Genomic DNA, 21,999 nt, shown 5'->3' on the forward strand with positions numbered 1-21,999 from the left:
ATTTACTCCTGTTTCTTTACACAAAACACAGTAGGATCAGACCTGATAACACAGGAAATGCACATACACGTTTTGGCCCCAGGTTGGGCATTTCTGGAGAGCCAGGGAAAGGCCAGGCTAGTCTTACAAATACTCTTATGCCAGCAGGGGGTGGGGGAAGCAAGTAGGAGAGTAGGTGACCAGTAGGCTCTGGAGTCAGCAGGCCTTGTTCTGTTTGTGTTGTGCTGCAGTGGGGGATGCATTATAAATGCAACCAGTCAGAGGGCCCCTGGCTTCAGAACCTCAGACTGTACTGGTTCCGAGATTCTGTGCAAGCCTCATGGAAATGAAGCTGCCAGGCCAGGAGGGGTTTGAAGCCTCCAGTGCTCCTAGAAATATTCCTTCAGGGGAGCTGGACAGCAACCCTGGCCCTGGCACCGGCCCCAGCCCTGATGGCCCCTCAGACACAGAGAGCAAGGAACTGGGAGTACCCAAAGACCCTCTGCTCTTCATTCAGCTGAATGAGCTGCTGGGCTGGCCCCAGGCACTAGAGTGGAGAGAGACAGGCAGGTAAGTTGGATGCAGGCCAGTTCTGTGGGATCCTTTCCCTTCCCCAGCTGGAGCCTCCTATATGCCCCCCAGTGCTTCTTGTGGGGCTGCCCAAAATTAGGATTTTCCCAGCTGTGTTCCCTTATTTCAGGGTCTTACCTTCCATGATGCCCAGCCTCTTCTGCAGTCTAGTTTTGAGATCCCCAAGACCCAAGATGAGGGGTGACTGCCAGGGGTGGGGGAACACTTCACACCACTGGGCCCAGGATACCCTCATTGCCTTGCCTTCCCTAGCTCCTCTGCATCTCTGCTCCTGGACATGGGAGAAATGCCCCCAATAACACTGTCTACCTCTATCCACCTTCATCACAGGTGGGTACTGTTTGAGGAGAAGTTGGAGGTGGCTGCAGGCCGGTGGAGTGCCCCTCATGTGCCCACCCTGGTACTTCCCAGCCTCCAGAAGCTCCGCAGCCTGCTGGCCGAGGGCCTTGTACTGCTGGACTGCCCAGCTCAGAGCCTCCTGGAGCTCGTGGGTAGGCTGGGAGCCTTTGCAGGAAGGGCCTGGGTAGCCATGCCTTTTCCCCAGGATTTCCCCTCCAAAGTCTTGGAATCTTCGAGAGCCCACCTCTACCCCTCCTAGGATTGTCTACCCTTGTCACAGGTGGACATGGAAAAGCAGGGTGGAGGAGCAAGTTCATTGGCCCTGGCAGTCTGAGACTCCCAGAAGGGAAAGGGGTCTGGGCAGAGGGAGACGGGGAAGAGTGTGGGGCAGGGAACTCTCAGGAAGGAGGTAACCCCCAATCCATTCTCCAGAGCAGGTGACCAGGGTGGAGTCGCTGAGCCCAGAGCTGAGAGGGCAGCTGCAGGCCTTGCTGCTGCAGAGACCCCAGCATTACAACCAGACCACAGGCACCAGGCCCTGCTGGGGTGAGAGCCCCTCCCTGGGCCCAGGACCAAGACCCTGGTGTGGCAGGGTCTCAGATCTCCCCTGTACCTTCTAGGGCTAGAAGTAGCCCAGGCTTAGTTCAGGCTCCAACACAGGACTCATGATCAAGAGGAAACTTGTGATAATGTTGTGGGGAGAAGATTCGGGGGCTAGAATCGTAAGAGAGCTCTGTGAAGAGATGTACTTGGCAGGCACTGTGCCAAGAGCTTTACACACAGTATTTCATTTGATCTTCACAACCACCCTGTAAATAGTACCACAATTATCCCCATTTTAGTGATGAAAAAACTGAGGCTCAGAGTGGAGAAGGGTGTACTCTAATGTCTTACAGCTTGTCAGTGGCAAAAGTGATTAGGGAATCCTGGTGGATCCACCCCAAAGCCTGTGGTCTTAATCACTGCATAATCCTGTTTTGTAGGCTCTACTCTTCCAAGAAAGGCTTCTGACAATGAGGAAGCCCCCCTGAGGGAACAGGTTTGTAGCCCTTCCTTGGGGTCCCTTTCCAGTGGCTGGGAGAGGGGTTAGGAATTAACAAAAGTCTACTTACTCTCCACTGGATTTCTCATCAGTTGAGATCTTATCCTCCCCAAATAACCTTTCATACTCTCTGTCTCCTTGAACCCCCATCTAGTATCAGAACCCCCTGAGACAGAAGCTGCCTCCAGGAGCCGAGGCAGGGACTGTGTTGGCAGGGGAGCTGGGCTTTCTGGCACAGCCACTGGGAGCCTTTGTTCGACTGCGGGATCCTGTGGTACTGGGGTCCCTTACTGAGGTGTCCCTCCCAAGCAGGTAAGGCTACTTGGGAGTGAGTGGGAGTCAGGGTTCCCAGAGCCCAGAAGGGTCTTTACTGGGGAGGGGAAGGAGGGTCTCAGTCTGATTCTCAGGCTGTGGGGAGGATGATGCTCAGGGGTCTGGGGAGAGAGTAGTGGTCAGAACTGCATGGTAGGTGTGCAAATGAGTATGTTTATGGGAACTGATAGGTCAGAGCTGAGCATCAGAGGCCAGGGCTGCCCTGTGGGAAAGCAGCCTGTGAATCTCTGGGGCCTGGTTCCTTCCTCAGGTTTTTCTGCCTTCTCCTGGGCCCCCCTATGCTGGGAAAGGGCTACCATGAGATGGGACGGGCAGCAGCTGTCCTCCTCAGTGACCCGGTGAGCTAAGCAGGTGTGTGTGTGTGCACGCACTCGCGCACACATGCCTGTGTGTATGTGCACACATGCATGCATGCATGGGTTCGTGTGTGTGTGGACTCTGTATGTGTGCCTAAATATAGCAATGAGGCAGAGTGAGCAATGAGACGGAAGTTTCCTTGTCTCCTAGTGCAGCCCCATTACTGGCTGAGTGCTGGCACACTATAGGCACTCAATAGATACCCACTGAATGAATGAATGCATGCATAAAGGAATGTGTGAATGACTTGTCTGCCTCTGTGACATGTGTCTAGTTTTCACACTATGAAAATGCATGTAAGAGACCAGATTTGCACTTACCACCCATTCTGTGTCCCCATCTCAGCAATTCCAGTGGTCAGTTCGTCGGGCCAGCAACCTTCATGACCTTCTGGCAGCCCTGGATGCGTTCCTAGAGGAGGTGACAGTGCTTCCCCCGGGTCGGTGGGACCCAACAGCCCGGATTCCCCCGCCCAAATGTCTGCCATCTCAGCACAAAAGGTACCTGGGAGCTATCATCCCATATAGATTCCTGCCCATAGGCCCTGGGTCTGATTCCATTGTTGAGGGGGGGTGAGGTCCCAGGAAAGAGATAGGGACCTATCTTTGGATTTGAAGTCAGGCAGACCTAACTCGGAGTTCTGCTGGACTTCTGTCGCTAAGAGACCTGAACAAAACCTTCCCTGCCCGAGCCTGGCTTTCTACAGGTCGCAATATGACCTGGACCTTCTTGAGGCCCCTGTGTCGCCATGGTCCCCTCGCCAGCAGAGACAAGAGTAGCCGCCAGGGGGCAGGGCGCCACCAGCTCTGGGCCGAGTCCGGACGGGTTGGAGATCCTTAGCCAACCTCGGGTTCCCCTCCTCCTCAGGCTTCCCTTGCAACAGCGGGAGATCAGAGGTCCCTCCGGCCCGCGCCTGACCTCGGCTGAGGACAGGCACCACCATGGGCCGCACGCACCCAGCCCGGAGTTGCAGCGGACTGGCAGGTGAGGCGAGCTGGGAGGAAGCAAGGGTGGGTGACCTAGGGAGGGGAGGAGTCACAGGGAAACTGAGGTGTGTGCTCACTGTGGGAGGGGCTCACCCGGCCACAGGGAAAGTAGCAGGGATGCGGGTGTGGGGTGTGAAAACCTGGATCACTGACGACCCTCGGGCGGGAGGCTGTTTGGGGGCCTTATCCAGGACGTGCGCAGGAAGGCCCCGTGGTACCTCAGCGATTTCTTGGACGCCCTGCATCTCCAATGCTTCTCGGCGGTACTCTACATTTACCTGGCCACTGTCACTAATGCCATCACTTTCGGGGGTCTGCTGGGAGATGCCACTGATGGTGCCCAGGTGGGTAGGGCCCAGGGGGCAGGTACAAGCCTTGGTGTCTCCTAGTCCTTTCCTTCCCCTGGGACTATGGGTAAGTTAAGGAGGCTCTCCCAAAGCTTGGGCTCCTGTCCTGAGGACTTCAGGGTCCTGTGCTGAGCCCCTGTTGGCTTCCAGGGAGTGCTGGAAAGTTTCCTGGGCACAGCAGTGGCAGGAGCTGCCTTCTGCCTGATGGCAGGCCAGCCCCTCACCATCCTGAGCAGCACTGGGCCGGTGCTGGTCTTTGAGCGCCTGCTCTTCTCTTTCAGCAGGTAAGAGAGCTACCCCATCACCAGATCCTCACTAGTGCCATGGTCAGCCTGCTCCTGGCTGGGTGAATAGGAGAGGGTGGGAGCTATCTGTTTGGGTTGAGGGATACCTGACCTGGGTTTGGTGGGAAGCAGACAGCCCTGCTAAGACTTCCTGTCTCTCATCCCCACAGAGATTACAGCCTGGACTACCTGCCCTTCCGCCTATGGGTGGGCATCTGGGTGGCTACCTTTTGCCTGGTGCTGGTGGCCACAGAGGCCAGTGTTCTGGTGCGCTACTTCACCCGCTTCACCGAGGAAGGTTTCTGTGCCCTCATCAGCCTCATCTTCATCTACGATGCTGTGGGCAAAATGCTGAACCTGACCCATACCTATCCTATCCAGAAGCCTGGGTCCTCTGCCTACGGGTGCCTCTGCCAATACCCAGGCCCAGGAGGTGGGTAAGGGAAACAGGGACCTTGGTCAGGTGAAGAAGAATGTAGGGAAGGGGAGGGGTTGCACCCTTACTATCCCCCCTGGTTAAGTTCTGCAAAGTGCTGCATACTTACCCAATAACTGGCAGTACTATTTCCACTCTGGTTCTGAATCAATTGAGAAATAAGACAACAGAAGGCCCAATATCGTCATCCTTTCTGACAACACTGATAGAGGAACATGGGTTATATATATAGGTGAATGGGCTTCCTAATGATGAAGCCAAAATTGAATAGACTTACCCACCAGTCCTGGAAGCACTGGTTTGAGACTATCTTGCCCCGGGGAAGCAGAGCTAAACACATACATCAAACAGGCAGCTTATACTCGAGAGAGGGGAGAGAAAGGGGCAGGGCCAGGTATGCCCAGCTTCATTTCCTGAAATCACCAATCAAATATATCATTGCTCTTCTGGGTGAGAGTGGCCGGCCAGGTGGAGAGAGGCTTGGAGTATTACACTTGCATATATCCCTCCACATGGAAGGCAACACCAGGACTGGGAAGAAATGGCCTCTCTACATGTTCTTCTATCAGTGCTAGGCATGAACAAGACCAGTTCTAGCCCTGGTGGAAACACACAGATTTGTATACTTCTCTATTCAGTCAACATTTGCTGAGCATTTGCTGTGGCCAGGTCCAGTGCTTGGTACACGGGATGCAGATGGGTAGAGAATTTGAGAGGATGAGGGCATGAGACAATGTCCTGAGCAGTACACACTCAGTAGTGATAGAGTCAGCAGACAGATGAGTCACAATTAAGAACTCTGGTTCAGCTGGACCCATCAGATTAGAATTTTATGGGGCTGGAGAAGGTTCCCAGGGGAGGGAACATACATCTGAATTATTCTCTGCTTCCCAGGAAATGACTCTCAATGGATAAGGACAAGGCCAAAAGACAGAGACGACATCGTAAGCATGGTAAGGGACTGCTCCTGGGAGGTTCTAGGAAGGAAAGGGTGGAGACCAAGGCAGTCGGTGGTTCCTAGCTCTTCCTACCCGTAGGTTAAGGAAACCTTCATAGGTGAGTGTGGCTTAGCCATTTCCTACAGCTGGGAACTTCCCATCCTGGGCCCTTGGTATCTCTGTGGGTCCCTCCTCCCTTGAAGTGGGTCCGGGAGAGCAGGACATTTACTCCATTGCCTGTAACCCCACCCCGACCCTCCTGTGTACAGGACCTAGGCCTGATCAATGCATCCGTCCTGTGTACAGGACCTAGGCCTGATCAATGCATCCTTGCTGCCGCCACCTGAGTGTACCCGGCAGGGAGGCCAGCCTCGTGGCCCTGGCTGTCATACAGTCCCAGACATTGCCTTCTTCTCCCTTCTCCTCTTCCTTACTTCTTTCTTCTTTGCTATGGCCCTCAAGTGTATAAAGACCAGCCGCTTCTTCCCCTCTGTGGTGAGTGTCACCTTTCTTTTTGTGGGAGAGGCCTGACTCTAAGCTTTGGGTCCTATCTGTGAGTGGGAAGTGGTATGGAAAAAGAGGGATGGCAGGTCTGGACCTGACTGAGTGTCCACTGTGTGCCAGGTGCGCAAAGGGCTCAGCGACTTCTCCTCAGTCCTGGCCATCCTGCTGGGCTGTGGCCTTGATGCTTTCCTGGGCCTAGCCACACCAAAGCTCATGGTGCCCAGAGAGTTCAAGGTGAGAGCCAGGGAATAGGGTTGGGGTACCATAGGGGAAAGCAGGGCCAGCAGATCATGGGAAAGGAAAATGCATAAATCCCACACGTCTCTTCTCTAAGCTTCTTTCTTCACTCATAAACTAGAGATAGTAATAATAACGGCCCCACAGGGTTGTCGCAGGGATTCAATGAAGTACTGCAGCAGACACGTGAGTACAGAGAATACACGGTAGCTATTATTACAAGGTATGGGTTAAGAGAATGGGTCTTGATCAGCCAGCCCTGGGTTTGAGTTCTAGTTCTTCCACTTCCCAGCTATGCATCAGGCAAGTTAATGCACATTTCTAAGCCTCAATTTCTTCATCTATAAAATGGAAATAATAAAATGACAATAGTTCCTACTCTGTAGATTGTTTTGAGTTTACAGAAGATCACAATGGAAAGCACTTACCACATGCCTGGTACATACCAAGTCCTCAATAAATGTTAGCTATTATTGTTATGGGATTGCCCCACCCTTGGCATGGCCCTGCCCACCCCACTACTCCTCACTGTCTTCTTTGCACCCCTTATTGCCTACTCTGATCCAGGAAAGCTGGAACTCCCTTTCCAGGGCATGACAGTGTGTAGGACAAGGCTTAGCACTGATTTCTAGACTTTGCCTGTGCATTTGGAGACCTCCTCTCCGAATTCCTCCAAGACAGGAGAGCAGGGAGGACTCCAACTGGGGCAGCAACTGGGGCCCCCTCCCCTACACATATGCTTGTAATCAGAGCTGACGCAGATACACCCAGCCCTGTCCCTGCCTCAGATCAAGGCAGGTCTGAGCCTGAGTTGCCCCACCCAGGATAGGGGAAGAGGGATCTCTAGGGAGCAGGGCTCTGTACATCAAGAAGTGTGTGCAGGCCACATCTGCCACCTCCTTCTCTTCCAGGGAGGGAGGGACCCTGAACCAAAGTCCAGAGCCCCTGGTTCCAGCCTGACCTCAGGGCTGGTCTCCTTCCATCTGCTGTCTTTTAAGGCACTGGGATGCTTTGAACCAGCTGTACACACACACCCCACTAGCATCTAGTGTCTTGGGGTGGGGGCAGGTTGTGGAAGAATGCCAAGGTTGAGGTGTGCAGGTGAGATGCTTTTGGGAGACCCTCTCCAACCTGTCCATGAAATGCCCTCCCCCAGCCCACACTCCCTGGGCGTGGCTGGCTGGTGTCACCTTTTGGAACCAACCCGTGGTGGTGGAGTGTGGCAGCTGCCCTGCCTGCCCTGCTGCTGTCTATCCTCATCTTCATGGACCAACAGATCACAGCGGTCATCCTCAACCGCGTGGAATACAGACTGCAGGTAAGGACTGCTGGGCAAGGCCCTAGACCAAGGGACAGAAGCTCCAGGGTAGTCTACGGCTCCCCCATCCTACCTCAGAGGACAGAGGGCCAGGGCCTGGGCTAGCTTCATCCTCATTGCCCCCACCACTACCTGCAGAAGGGAGCTGGCTTCCACCTGGACCTCTTCTGTGTGGCTGTGCTGATGCTACTCACATCAGTGCTTGGACTGCCTTGGTATGTCTCAGCCACTGTCATCTCCCTGGCTCACATGGACAGTCTTCGGAGAGAGAGCAGAGCCTGTGCCCCTGGGGAGCTCCCCAACTTCCTGGGTATCAGGTGAGGGCAGTATTTAGGAAGCGGAGTAAGAGGTGGGCTGCAAGGTAGGGCAATGGGGAACATGGCAGAGTTATTTGGGCAGCTTTAATTCTAAGCTGGTGTCCTACAAACACTGCAGTGGCACAATGAGTGAGTTCTGGGCTCTGAGATGGGTAAGTCAGATCTTCCCCTCTCTTCTCTCAGCCATGGGGACTGGGAGGGGCCTCAAGAGGAGCATCATCAATGGAAAGGTAGAGGCAGCCAGGGCTGAAGTGGAGGGTCAGGTGCCACCTAATAATCCTCACTCAATGTAGAAGTTACAAAGGAATCCATCATAAAAACAATTTTGGAACCGTTGGAAACACAGTCTAAGTATCTAAAGTATATGAAATCAACTTTATAAATTGTGAAATGTAAGTCTTTATGGCAGTGTAAACATTGCTAATTTTCCATCAAAATAAAAATGAGGAGCAACTATGAACTTGAATTGATGGAGAAGTCTGGGACTCTCACCTTGAAGTGCTCTGCCCCTTCCTCTCCACCAATTTTTCACATCAAGCTAAGGGCTCATCCCTCCAGGTGACCTACTGGGGTATTCCTCTAGTTTCCTCTTGCTGCTAGGGTCTGTACTGGCATTCAGCCAGGATCTCCAGTCTGGGTACCCCAGGGACTCCCCCAGACCTCAGCTAACTCTTCCCTCTCCCCACAGGGAGCAGAGGCTGACAGGCCTGGTGGTGTTCATCCTTACAGGAGCCTCCATCTTCCTGGCACCTGTGCTCAAGGTACCTTTGTTATACAAGCCAGGATCAGGGTCAGTGCACTAATAATAGGAGCACAGCAAGAACTGACACTAGTTGAACACTTACAGTATGCCAGGTGCTCTGTTAAGTTTTCTCCATACATGGTCTCATTTAATCCTCACATTAACCCTGAAAGGAATATGTACCTTACAAATGAGGCAGCCAAAGGTTAAAGAGGCAAAGTAATTTGCAAAAGCCCATCAAACGAGCCAGTTTTTCAGATCTGTCTGAGAACCCAAACTCTTATCCAATGGGCTTTTTACCCAGTGGAGCAAGGTGTGGGTGTGCCACCACCATCCCCTAGGGTCTAAGTGCTACCCTTGCTCTAGCCTCCCAACAAACCTGAGACTAAGAATATGATCAGGCCAGGTGTGGTGGCTCATGCCTGTAATCCCAGCACCTTGGGAGGCTGAGGTAGGAGGATCACTTGAGTGCAGAAGTTTGAGACCTACCTGGGCAACATAAGGAGACCCTGTCTCTACAAAAAATAAAAAAGGTAGCTGGGCATGGTGGTGTGTGCCTGAGGTGGAAGGATCACTTGAGCCCAGGAGTTTGAGAGTGCAGTGAGTGGTGATCATTGGATGACAAGAGCAAGACTGTCTCAAAAAAAAAAAAAAAAAAAAGGGACCCCAGAAAAACTTTGAGGCAAAAAGCCTTCACTTCTCCTTCACCAGAGGTATATAGAATATTTGCCATATGTGAGACTGCTAGGCACTTGGGAGAAGTAGGGGTCGGTGGAATATTGAAAAGAAATATGGAACTAAGCCCCTACCAGCAACACACACACATGAGCAAAAATTAAGTAACAAGTAATAGCAGAAAGGCTCAAGAAGCCAAGACAGCAAAGCAGTCAAGGAGGGTGTGGAGAATGTCAGACAAGAGTCACTGGCAGGATGACAAGAGGTTAGGGAAGGGAAAGGTCATGGAAGCTGGGTGAGAGTAGAGTATGGAAAGAGCCAGATGGACTGGATCAGCCACTTACTAACTGGGTGACTCTCATTCACAGACATTTACAGAGCATAAACCATATACTAGGCTGGGTGTGGTGGCTCACACCTGTAATCCCAGTACTTTGGGAGGCCGAGGTGGGCGGATCACTTGAGCTCAGGAGTTTGAGACCAGCCTGTGCAACATGGCAAAACCCCATCTCTACAAAAAACACAAAAGTTAGCTGGGCGTGGTGGTGTGCACCTGTAGTCCCCGCTACTTGGGAGGCTGAGGTGGGAGCATCACTGAGCCCAGGAGGTCTAGACTGCAATGAGCCAGGTTTGTGACACTGTACTCCAGCCTGGGCAGAGTGAGATCTTGTCTCAAAAAACAAAAGAAAACAAACAAACAAAAAAACCCAAAAAACAGAAAACCAGAAACAAAAAACAAACAAAAACCCATATACCAAGCACTGTTCTAGGTACTGGGGATATAATGGTAGTCAAAAGAAATGATTTTTCCAACCTTGCAATCTGGTGAAAGGAGAAAGATTTTTAAAAGTTAAAACAAGAGGCCAGGCATGGTGGCTTATGCCTGTAATCCCAGCACTTTGGGAGGCCAAGGTGGGCAGATCATCTGAGGTCAGGAGTTTGAGACTAGCCTGACCAACATGGCAAAACCCTGTCTCTACTAAAAATATAAAAGTTAACCAGGTGTGGTGGCAGGTGCCTATAATCCCAGCTACTTGGGAGGCTGAGGTATGAGAATCACTTGAGCCTGGTGGGTGGAGGTTGCAGTGAGCCAAGACCAAGCCACTTCACTTCAGCCTGGGTGAAAGAGCAAAACTCCATCTCAAAAAAAAAAAAAAAAAAAGAAAGAAAAAAAAGAAAAAAAATAAAACAAGAAAATAGGATAACTTTAGATAGTGATAAATTCTATGAAAAATAGAAGAAGATAAGATGATTAAGAGTGCCAGGGGCTACTTTAGATTGGGCCTGAAGTTAAAAAGTCAATGAAGACCTTTCAGGGTGTCATGAGATGAGGCATGAGTAATAAGAATAAACTGGTCATGAGAAAGTCTGGGGGAAGAGCATTTTAGGTGGAGGGAATAGCAAAGTAAAAGGCTTTGCAAGGGGTAGGAACAAACTTGGGCATGTTGAGGGAAGGAAAAGCGGTTAGTATAGTGGGTGCATAAAGAACAGAGGGAAATGTGATAGATAAGATTGGAGTGGTAGGCCAAGTAATGGACAAAGTTACTTAGTTCCTCTGAAATTCAATTTCCCAATCTGTAAAATGAGGTAATAATAACATTTACTTCATCTGATTGGTTTGAGGATTCAGTCAGATCGGGCATGAAAAGTGTGAAAGGAAAAGCAAGGCCTGGGCAGACCTAGATGCTAGATGCTAGAGGGATCTAGGGCATCTAGGCATCCTGGGGCATCTGGGAGGTTGGCAGAAGTAAACTTTGCTAACTCTCTGCTTCTTTCTACCAGTTCATCCCAATGCCTGTACTCTATGGCATCTTCCTGTATATGGGGGTGGCAGCACTTAGCAGCATTCAGGTGAGCCCATTAAAATCACCTAACAAAAGAAAAAAAAAGAATAAAATTACCTAGCAACCCCACTCCTTTTTTCTTTTCTGTTGGCATCTCCTGCCTACAGTTGTGAATTCCCCTCTTACTCTCTTTTTCCTGTCTCTCCTGGGCTCAGGGACTCAGCTGCCATGCTTCCCGCCTGCTCCCAGTGCTGGGCTACGATAGCTATCAGTAACACCCTCCTGTCAGGCTACCTGAGTGCCCTGCTTTTCTCTTCCTCTCATTCCCCTAGTTCACTAAGAGAGTGAAGCTGTTGTTGATGCCAGCAAAACACCAGCCAGACCTGCTACTCTTGAGGCATGTGCCTCTGACCAGGGTCCATCTCTTCACAGCCATCCAGCTTGTCTGTCTGGGGCTGCTTTGGATAATCAAGTCTACCCCTGCAGCCATCATCTTCCCCCTCATGGTAACCTGAGGCAGGGTTGGGCTGTGTCCTGGAGGGTCCTGGGAGACTCTGAGCCTGGAAGGGTGGCCAAGGCCTCCATGAGAGGAAGAATCTCCCCTTTCACTCTCTGTGGCTCTCCCTGGTTGAGAATCCTAAGACAAAGAAAAAGATGGCAGAGTGATACCTATGTATGGGCTAGTCCTGGGATACCTGATTCACCTCTTTTCCCAACCTCTTTGGAGTGATCAGCCACAGGTAAGAACATAAAACCCAGAAGAAATCTGAGGTCCTGGTAGAGGAAATGGTGACACTTTTATTACTCAGTGAGGTGATAACATAGGTGGCTTCTGGCCTTGTTCTTATTGAGGAAGTTAAGAGTCATAGGCTTCGCAGTAGAACCAATCTGCTTACTATATCCCAGATGTGTGACCTCTGGGAAGTAACTAATCACTCGCGGTCTCAGTTTCCTTCTCTGTACGATGGGAATAATTATTCTACCTCATAGGAATGTGCTAGCATTCAGTGAAACTGATATACAATGCCTAGCACATAGGAAGTGCTCAAGAAGTGTTATTATTAATGTTCCTACTGCTGTTGCTGACAGGCCCGGGCCATGTTTCTATTCCTGCAGTTGTTGGGCCTTGTGGGGGTCCGAAAGGCCCTGGAGAGGGTCTTCTCACCACAGGAACTCCTCTGGCTGGATGAGCTGATGCCAGAGGAGGAGAGAAGCATCCCTGAGAAGGGGCTGGAGCCAGAACACTCGTTCAGTGGAAGTGACAGTGACGATGTGAGCTCCAGGCTGGGTCCTCTCAGGAGAATGTGTCAGGGTTTGGGAGAGCGTTCTTGTCCAGGAGCTAAATAGTATCTCCATTAAGCCTGCAGATCTGATCAACAGTCACTTCCCTTAGCTGTGTATGGACACATAGGCAGACCAAAGGGGTGAAGGAAATCTTTCTTCATAGGACAGGGGCCCTTGATGTGGGTGGAAAGGGCTGAGGCTTCAGCTCAAGTGGGCTGTCTTTCTCAACTCTGATCTTTGTTTTGTCTCACTGTGGGTTTATATCCGGTCAGTGGGTCCCTTCCTCTATGTTGTCTCTCACTATCTATCTTTCTATCTATTCTCAATCCATCTTGGGATCTGTCTTCCACAGTCAGAGCTGATGTATCAGCCAAAGGCTCCAGAAATCAACATTTCTGTGAATTAGCTGGAGTAGGAGTCTGGGAGTGGAGACCCCAGGAAACAGCATGAGGTGAGGATGTGAGGGAAGTGCTCCTGATGTTGAGGATGGGAGGTGTGGGCTTAGAACTTGAAACTCTCCAGTGTGTTGACCAGCCCTGTTTTCTCCTTACTCCAGTCCCTTAGGAATCCTAGACCGGGGGTGCTGGGGTATAGAAGGGTCTCTTCCTAGTGAAGAATAACTGGCAAGGCTGCCTAGGCTTGGCTCCCTGTGGTTCTGAAGTTTGGTCAGTAGAGAGAGCTCAAACTCACACCAAATGAGAAGTGGAGATGGGTGTTGTGGGGGGTGGTGTCCTGGCAAAAGAATGGGAAGGAGTGGGAAGGAGAGGAAGGGAGGAGAAAGCCTGGTGTTCCTTTCCCTTGCTTGGAAGGCTCCTCTCTTAGGCTGCTGAGAACCACACTCTAGACTTGTGGAGGAAATCTCTATCACTTGTCCTCTCTGCCATTCCTTTATTTTATTCATCCATATATCAAGCATTTTCTGAGTACCTGTCATGTAGTTATCTTGGTGCTAGAGATAGTAAGACAGTCATAGTCCCTGACCTCAGGAAACTTAAATCCCAGTGGGAGAGTAGACAAATAAACAGACAACTGTTAGAGTGAGATAGTGCTGATAAGGGAAGAACAGGGCATGGCATGGGAGCAGGGCTTCTAACCTCTTCTTAGAGAACAGTAAGGTGGAGTGGTGAGAGTTGGTGAAGGTGGGGTGGTGGTGGTTGGGTGGTGGGTGTTTCATTTCTACGAGAAAATGGTCCATAATTTGAAATCCAAATAATGAATAGAAACTAGCCAGGCAGCTGGGCACAGCAGCACACAATTGTAGTCCCAGCTACTAGGGAGGCTGAGGCAAGAGCCCAGGACTTCAAGCTGTAGTGTGCAATAATCACAACTGTGAATAACCACTGCACTCCAGCCTGGGCAATATAGTGAGATCCTGTCTCTAAAAAAAAAAACGTTTTAAAGGAGCAAGCCAGGACTAGATGGAAGGAAAATATTCTAAGCAAGCCCACAGCATGTACAAAAGCCTGGAACTGGTTGCCCTTAAAAAGCTGAACTCTCTTTTAGGGCCAGGTACAGTGGTTCACGCCTGTAATCCCAGCACTTTGGGAGGGAGAGGTGGGTGGATCACCTGAGTTCAGGAGTTTGAGACCAGCCTGGCCAACATAGTGAAACTCCGTCTTTACTAAAAATACTAAAATTAGCTGGGAATGGTGGTGCATGCCTGTAAGAGGCTGAGGCAGGAGAATCGCTTGAACCCGGGAGGTGGAGTTTCAGAGGTTGCAGTGAGCCAAGATTGTACCACTGCACTCCAGCCTGGGCGATGGAGTGAGATTCCGTCTCAAAAAAAAAAAAAATCAAAAACAAAAATCTCTCTTTTGGGCCATAGAACATCCTCATCTTCATGCTTCTCCAAGCCCAAGAGCCTAAGAGCCAGGCCGGGTGTGGTGGCTCACGTCTGTAATCCCAGCACTTTGGGAGGCCGAGGCAGATGAATCACTTGAGGTCAGGAGTTCGAGATCAGCCTGGCCAACATGGTGAAACCCCGTCTCTACTAAAAATACAAAAATTAGCCGGGCGTGGTGGCGGACACCTGTAATCCCAGCTATTGGAGAGGAGGATTGCCTGAACCTGGGAGGCAGAGGTTGCAGTGAGCCGAGATTGCACCATTGCACTCAGGCCTGGGCAACATGAGCGAAACTCCATCTCAAAAAAAAAAAAAAAAGCACCTAAGAGCCTCTGACATTTGCAATGGGAAATTTGGGGGACTGGAGAGAGAAAGGGGAATTCACTGGCTGGCCCTGAACAAGATCTCCTGGGCGCTCCTTATCTCTTATCATTCTTTTTGCTCTGTTCTTCGCAGTAGTATGTCCCCTGAGCACTTGCTTTGGCCTCACCATGTCTTCTCTTAGTTCACAGGTGCTTATTCAGGAAGTCAGGACACTTTTGGCCTTTGGCTTAACTTCCAGATGCTCAGTCGGCTTGGGGAAGGACTGAAGGGCAGCTGCCAAGACCTCAGTTACCTCCTGACCTGAGGGTGGAGAGTGGCAGGAAGCAAGCATGTTTGCTGTGCATTTAGGAAAGGCTGGTGAGCCAGAGGGACGGATCAGGTCCCATTCACTCTCTACTCATTAAAAGGTCCTGAGCCATGAAGTGCTTCACATTTTGAACTTTCTGTCCTCCCAGATTCTCTTTTACAGAATCTAAGGGCCATCAGGGAACTCTTTTCAGCTTGCAAAAAGAAAAAACCAGTCTTTCCAGAATAAGTATTCGTCAGTTTGAAATAGCTTTTTACACATATAAAAATAATTTTTGGCTGGGTGTGGTGGCACATGCCTATAGTCCTAGCACTTTGGGAGGCTGAGGTGGGAGGATTGCTTGAGCCCAGGAGTTCCAGAGCAGCTTGAACAACAGAGTGAAACCTTGTTTCCACACACACACACACAAAAAAAATTAGCTAGGTATGGTGGTGCATGCCTGTGGTCCCAGCTACTCAGGAAGTTGAGGCAGGAGGATCGATCGCTTGAGCCTGGAGGATCACTTGAGCCCAGGAGGTCGAGGCTGCAGTGAGCCATGATCATGCCACTGCACTCCAGACTTGGGAACAGAGCAAGAACCTGTCTCAAATTAAAAAAAAAAAAAAAAAAAAGAAAGAAAGAAACAAGAAAAGCCAGGCGCAGTGGCTCACACCTATAATCCCAGCACTTTGGGAGGCCGAGGTAGGTGGATCACGAGATCAGGAGTTCGAGACCAGTCTGACCAACACGGTAAAACCCCATCTCTACTAAAAATACAAAAATTAACCAGGTATGGTGGCATGCACCTGTAATCTCAGCTACTGAGGAAGCTGAGGCAGAAGAATCACTTGAACCGGGGAGGCGTAGGTTGCAGTGAGCCAAGATTGCACCACTGCATTCCAGCCTGGGCAACAGAGTGAGACTCTGTCTCAAAAAAAAAAAAAAAGCAAGAAAAAAAAAAATCTTGGGCTGGGCATAGTGGCTCACGCCTGTAATCCCAGCACTTTGGGAGGCCGAGGTGGGTGGATCACTTGAGGTCAGGAGTTTCAGACCAGCCTGGCCAACATGGCAAAACCTTGTCTCTACTAAAAATATAAAAATTAGCCTGGCATGGTGGCACATGCCTGTGATCCCAGCTACTTGGGAGGCTGAGGCAGGAGAATAGCTTGAACCGGGAGACAGAGGTTGCAGTGAGCCAAGATCATGCCACTGCACACTCTAGCCTGGGCAACAGAGCAAGACTGTCTCAAAAACAAACAAACAAACAAACAAAAATCATGTTGATGCATGTAGCTGTAGTTTGTTTTCATTGCTAGGTAGCACTCCAGTGTATAACTCTACCACAATTCAATTACCCAGTCTATTGACTCAAAGAATTCACTGGTGAAGCCATTGGGGCCTAGAGGTTGCTTTGTGGAAAGTTTAAGTTGATTCAAATTTTTAAATTTTCAGGCTCTTTATTTCTTCTTCAGCCATCTTTGGTGAATTGTATTTTTCTGGGAATCTATTGATTTTATCTAATTTTTCATATTTATTAACATAAAGTTATTATAACTCTTATCTGCTTAATATCTGTAGCATATTTAGTTATGGTTTTCTTATTTCTCTCTGTTTTTGGTTTTTGGTTACTCTTGCAAGTTAGGCTATTTTTTTTTTTAATTTTTATTATTTATTTATTTATTTATTTATTTATTTATTTATTTATTTATTTTTGAGACAGAGCTCTGTCTCCTGGGTTCACACCATTCTCCTGCCTCAGCCTCCCAAGTAGCTGGGACTACAGGCGCCCACCACCACTCCCGGCTAATTTCTGTATTTTTTAGTAGAGACAGGGATTCACTATGTTGGCCAGGCTGGTCTTGAACTCCTCCCTCATGATCCACCCGCCTCGGCCTCCCAAAGTGCTGGGATTACAGGCGTGAGCCACCGCGCCCGGCAAGGCTATTTTATTATTCTTTTTAAATAACTAACTTTTGGCTTTGTTGATTTTCTCTACTGAATGTTTCTCTACTTCATTGATTTCTGCTCTTTATTTTCTTCTTTCTGTTTTATGTTTATTGCTGTTTTTCTAATTTCTTATCTCCTTATTTTCAGCCTTGTTTCCTAATGTAAACACGACTGTTACGAATTTCCTCCTAAGTACTACTTGCATCTTACAGGTTTTGATATATAATATTCTCATTACCATTTATTTATTCTAAGAATTTTCTAATTTCTACTGATTTCTCCTCTGATTCACAAGTTGTTGAAAAGTGCATTTAAAAATTTTCCAAACTTTTTTTTCCTTTATCTTTTTGTAACTGATTTCTAACTTAATTTCATTTAGATATGAGGAGGCCGGGCACGGTGGCTCATGCCTGTAATCCCAGCACTTTGAGAGGCCGAGGCGGGCAGATCATGAGTTCAGGAGATCGAGACCATCCTGGCTACTAAAAATACAACAAATTAGCTGGGTGTGGTGATGGGCGCCTGTAGTCCTAGCTACTCAGATGGCTGAGGCAGGAGAATGGTGTGAACCCAGGAGGCGGAGCTTGCAGTGAGCAGAGATCACGCCACTGCATTCCAGCCTGGGGGACAGAGCAAGAGTCCGTCTCAAAAACAAAAAAACAAAAAAAACCAAAACCAAAAAAACTATCAGTTAGATACTTATGAGGCTAACTTTATGGCCTGGAATGTTGTTAATTTTTGTAAATGTTCCATGTATACTTGAAAATAATGCTTATTCTCCAATTTTCTCTTTTCTTTTGAGATGAAGTCTCAGTCTTGTCCCCCAGGCTGGAGTGCAATGGAGCAATCTCGGCTCACTGCAACCTCCACCTCCTGGGTTCAAGCGATTCTCCTGCCTCAGCCTCTGGAGTAGCTGAGATTACAGGTGCCTGCCATCACGCCTGGCTAATTTTTGTATTTTTACTAGAGACAGGATTTCACCATGTTGGCCAGGCTGGTCTCGAACTCCTGACCTCAGGTAATCCGCCTGCCTTGGCCTCCCAAAGTGCTGGGATTATAGGTGTGAGCCACCGCGCCCGGCCCTCCAATTTTCTATTTCTATTAGGCCAGCCTACCAATTGTGCTGTTCAGGATGTTCTATATATGGCATGGCTTTCTTTGGACTGTTTGAACTAGTAAGTACTGGGGAAGGTATTTTAATAAACCTATTATGATAATGAATTTGTCACTATCTCTTTGAAGAATTGTCAATTTTTGTTTTTATGTATTTTTAAATGCTGTGTTTTTAGTGCTTTCTAGTTTAGAATTGTTATATCTTCCTGGTTAATTGATCCTTTTATTATTTTGAAAAGATTTTATTTTGTAGTGATTAGTAATTCTTTCTGCTTAAAAATTATTTTGTCTGCTAGAAATATAGTTAAATTAGCTTTCTTGTGATTAGAATTTACCTATATTATATATTTACATTCTTTGAATTTTAGTCTTTCTGTGTTCTTATATTTTACTTGTATCTTTTGTAATCATGATGTGGTCAGATTTAGTTTTTTTTGTATTGATTTTTATTTTATATAAAAATTTCTTTAGAGGCAAGGTCTCACTCTGTCACCCAGGCTGGAGCATAGTGGCACGATCTTGGGCTCACTGCAGCCTCAACCTCCTGAGCTGAAGAGATCCCTCTGCCTCAGCCTCCTGAGTAGCTTGGACTACAAGCACACACCTCCATGCTCTGCTTATTTATTTATTTATTTATTTATTTATTTATTTATTTGAGACAGAGTCTCACTCTGTCACCCAAGCTGGCGTGGAGTGCAGTGGCACGTTCTTGGCTCACTGCAATCTCCAACTCCTGGGTTCAAGCGATTCTCCTGCCTCAGCCTCCTGAGTAGCTGGGACTACAGGTGCGCACCACCATGCCCATCTAATTTTTTTGCATTTTTGTAGAGATGGAGTTTCACCATGTTGCCCAGGGTGGTTTCAAACTCCTGAGCTCAGGTAATCCGGCCGCCTCGGCCTCCCACAGTGCTGAGATTACAGGCGTAAGCTATTGTGCCTGGCCACTCTGCTTATTTATTTTTTCTTAATTTTTGTAGAGACAGGGTCTCACTATGTTGCCCAGTCTGGTCTCAAACTCCTGACCTCAAGTGATCCTCCTGCCTTGGACTCCCAAAGTGCTGAGATTATAGGTGTGAACCACTGCAATGGCCCATGATTTTTTTTAATTAATCAATTAATTTGAGACAAAGTTTTGCTCTTGTTGTCCAGGCTGGAGTGCAATGGCGCAATCTCAGCTCACTGTAACCTCCGCCTCCTGGATTCAAGCGATCCTCCTGCTTCAGTCTCCCAAGTAGTTGGTATTACAGGCATGCACCACCATGCCAAGCTAATTTGTCTTTTTTTTTTTTTTTTTTTTTTTTTGAGATAGGGTCTCACCTGTCACACAGCCTGAAGTGCAGTAGCACAAATATGGCTCACTGCAGCCTCAAACTCCTCAGCTCAAGTGATCCTCCCACCTCAGCCTCCTGAGTAACTGGGAGCACAGGTGCGTGCCACCATGCTTGACTACTTTTTAAAAATATTTGTAGAGATGGGGTCTCACTATGTTGCCCAGGTTGGTCACAAACTCCTGGGCTCAAGCAATCCTCCTGCCTTGGCCTATAAAAGTGCTGGGATTACAGGCACCAGCCACCATGCCTGGCCAGGTTTTTTGTTTTTAAATCCAATTTGACAATCCATCTTTTAGCTAGAAAATTTAGTAAATTTACATTTAGAGTAATTACTAATATATCTGATTTTGTTTTATTTGCTTTTCTATTTCCTATTTTTCTCTTCCTCTTTTCTCCTTTTCTTACCTTATTTTAGATGGATGGAGCTATTTTTGTCCTTTTTCTTTTCCACTTTCCTCCCTTTACTTGATTGGGATATAAGAAAAAGGGAGGTCAAAGATGACTCCAGTGTTTTGGGTCTCAGCAACAGGAAGAATGGAATTGCCATTGACTTGAGTTCATATTTGGGCATTATGATGCCATTCATTTATTTATTTACTAGAGACAGGGCTTCACCATGTTGGCCAGGCTGGTCTTGAACTCCTGACCTCAAAGCGATCCACTTGCCTCAGCCTCCCAAAGTGTTGGGATTACAGGCATGAGCCACTGTGCCTGGCCGTATGATGCCTTTTAGACAATCAAGTAAAGATGTCAAATAGGCAGCTGGACATGCAAATCTGAAGTACACGAGGAAATCTGAGTCAGAGATAAAATTTATAATTTTATTAGAGTACAAATTATATTGAAAACACAGACTATATAAGATTGCCAAGGAAGTACAATCAGAGAAGAGATCCAAGGACCAAGCCTTAGAACTCTTCACTGTTAAAAGGTTAAGAGGTAGAGGAGCAACCAGGAAAGGAGAAGACTGAGGAGTGGCCAGTGATATGGAATCAAAACCAGGAGTTAAGAAAATGTTTCAAGGATAATTGTTTTTGGTTAGTTTGTCTTGGGGTCATTCTAACTTTTTGTGTCATCTCATTATGAATTTTAAAGTTAAAAATTATATTTAACCTATCATTTTAGTTGTTTTTGGGGAAGATTGTTCAGAAATTATAATCCATACGATGTCAGAAATGGAAATTGTGCCAACCCTTTTTTCAATATTATAAAGAAAAACCCTGGCTGGACACAGTGCCTCATGCGTATAATCCCAGCATTTTGGGTAGCTGAGTGGGGAGGATCGCTTGAGCCCTCAGGAGTTCAAGACCAGCCTGAGCAATATAGTGAGACCCTGTCTCTAAAAAAAAAAACATAAAAAATTAGCTGGATGTGGTGGCACGTACTGTAGTCCCAGCTACTCGGGGCGGGGGTGGGGATGGGGCAAGAGGTGCTCTAAGGTGGGAGAATCACTTGAGCCCAGGAGTTTGAAGCTATAGTGAGCTATCATTGCACCACTGCACTCCAGCCTGAGTGACATAGATCCTGTCTCAAAATAGTCTAAATTTAAATTATACTTTTAAAAAGATTACTGGAGTTTCATTCTTGCTGCCCAGGCTGGAGTGCAGTGGCATGATCTCGGCTAACTGCAGCCCTCCACCTCTGGGGTTCAAGTGATTATCCTGCCTCAGCCTCCCGAGTAGCTGGGACTATAGGCACCCATCATCATGCCCATCTAATTTGTTTTGTAGTTTTAGTAAAGACGGGGTTTCACCATGTTAGCCAGGCTGGTCTCCAACTCCTGACCTCAGGTGATCCACCCGCCTCGGCTTCCCAAAGTGCTGGGATTACAGGCTTGAGCCACCATGCCCAGCCAAGATTTTTTTTTTTTTTTTTTTTTTTTTTTTGAGACGGAGTCTTGCTCTGCCACCCAGGCTGGAGTGCAGTGGCCGGCTCTCAGCTCACTGCAAGCTCCGCCTCCCGGGTTCACGCCATTCTCCTGTCTCAGCCTCCCGAGTAGCTGGGACTACAGGCGCCCGCCTCGTCGCCCGGCTAGTTTTTTTGTATTTTTTAGTAGAGACAGGGTTTCACCGTATTAGCCAGGATGGTCTCGATCTCCTGACCTCATGATCCGCCCGTCTCGGCCTCCCAAAGTGCTGGGATTACAGGCTTGAGCCACTGCGCCCGGCCAAGATTTTTTTTAAGAGATAGGTTCTTGCTATGTTGCCCAGACTGGTCTCAAGCTCCTGGGCTCAAGCAATCCCCCTGCCTTGGCCTCCTAAAGTGCTGGGATTATGGCATGAGCTACTGCACCCAGCCAAGTGATACTTTAGGCATGTATTTCTCTCAATCAATAGATACTTAGACTATCAACATCAGGGTTTTTCTTTTTATTTATTTATTTAATTTATTTTTGAGACAGGGTCTTGCTCTGTTGCCCAGACTGGAGTGCAGTGGTGCAATCATAGCTCATTACAGCCTTGATCTCATAGGCTCTAGCAATCCTCTTGCTTTAGCCTGCCAAGGGGAAGCTGAACTACAGGTGCATACCACCACACCTGGTTAATTTTTTAAATTATTTGTAGAGATGGGGGTCTCGCTATATTGCCCAGGCTGGTCTCAAACTCCTGAACTCAAGCAATCCTCCCACGTTGGCCTTTCAAACTGCTGGGATTACAGGCAT

The 21,999-nt window shown here is 48.3% G+C and overlaps 1 protein-coding gene across 5 annotated transcripts; it reads left to right on the forward strand.

Annotated features, from left to right (window-relative positions):
- Positions 1–282: 282 nt before the first annotated feature.
- Positions 283–15,213, forward strand: SLC4A9 (solute carrier family 4 member 9). Of its 5 annotated transcripts, none has more exons than XM_010388135.2 (22): positions 283–549; positions 901–1,061; positions 1,342–1,455; positions 1,893–1,948; positions 2,106–2,263; positions 2,535–2,622; positions 2,987–3,141; positions 3,509–3,625; positions 3,797–3,971; positions 4,125–4,258; positions 4,429–4,691; positions 5,589–5,647; positions 5,939–6,127; positions 6,257–6,370; positions 7,530–7,691; positions 7,830–8,008; positions 8,697–8,769; positions 11,208–11,276; positions 11,542–11,715; positions 12,326–12,481; positions 12,846–12,944; positions 14,899–15,213. In XM_010388135.2, exons 1-21 carry the CDS (start codon positions 320–322, stop codon positions 12,897–12,899), a joined length of 2,880 nt encoding a protein of 959 aa, XP_010386437.1. In that variant the 5' UTR covers positions 283–319; the 3' UTR covers positions 12,900–12,944; positions 14,899–15,213. The 5 variants fall into 5 exon arrangements, with proteins under 5 accessions (XP_010386437.1, XP_010386436.1, XP_010386438.1 ...); XM_010388134.2 differs by having other exon boundaries at positions 823–1,061; positions 14,842–15,077; XM_010388136.2 differs by having other exon boundaries at positions 3,830–3,971; positions 5,589–5,638; positions 14,899–15,074.
- The last annotated feature ends 6,786 nt before the right edge of the window (positions 15,214–21,999 follow it).

The sequence above is a fragment of the Rhinopithecus roxellana genome, chromosome 3 (assembly GCF_007565055.1).
Source record: "Rhinopithecus roxellana isolate Shanxi Qingling chromosome 3, ASM756505v1, whole genome shotgun sequence".
In the NCBI taxonomy this organism is placed as follows: Eukaryota; Metazoa; Chordata; class Mammalia; order Primates; family Cercopithecidae; genus Rhinopithecus; species Rhinopithecus roxellana.

Bases quoted from the DNA above. Each gene is read 5' to 3' on its own strand.
- SLC4A9 (XM_010388134.2), top strand. From the start codon at position 320: ATGGAAATGAAGCTGCCAGGCCAGGAGGGGTTTGAAGCCTCCAGTGCT. The intron at 3,626-3,796 runs GTGAGGCGAGCT...CTCGGGCGGGAG, and splicing joins GAGTTGCAGCGGACTGGCAG to GCTGTTTGGGGGCCTTATCC. The intron at 8,770-11,207 runs GTACCTTTGTTA...TCTTTCTACCAG, and splicing joins TCCTGGCACCTGTGCTCAAG to TTCATCCCAATGCCTGTACT.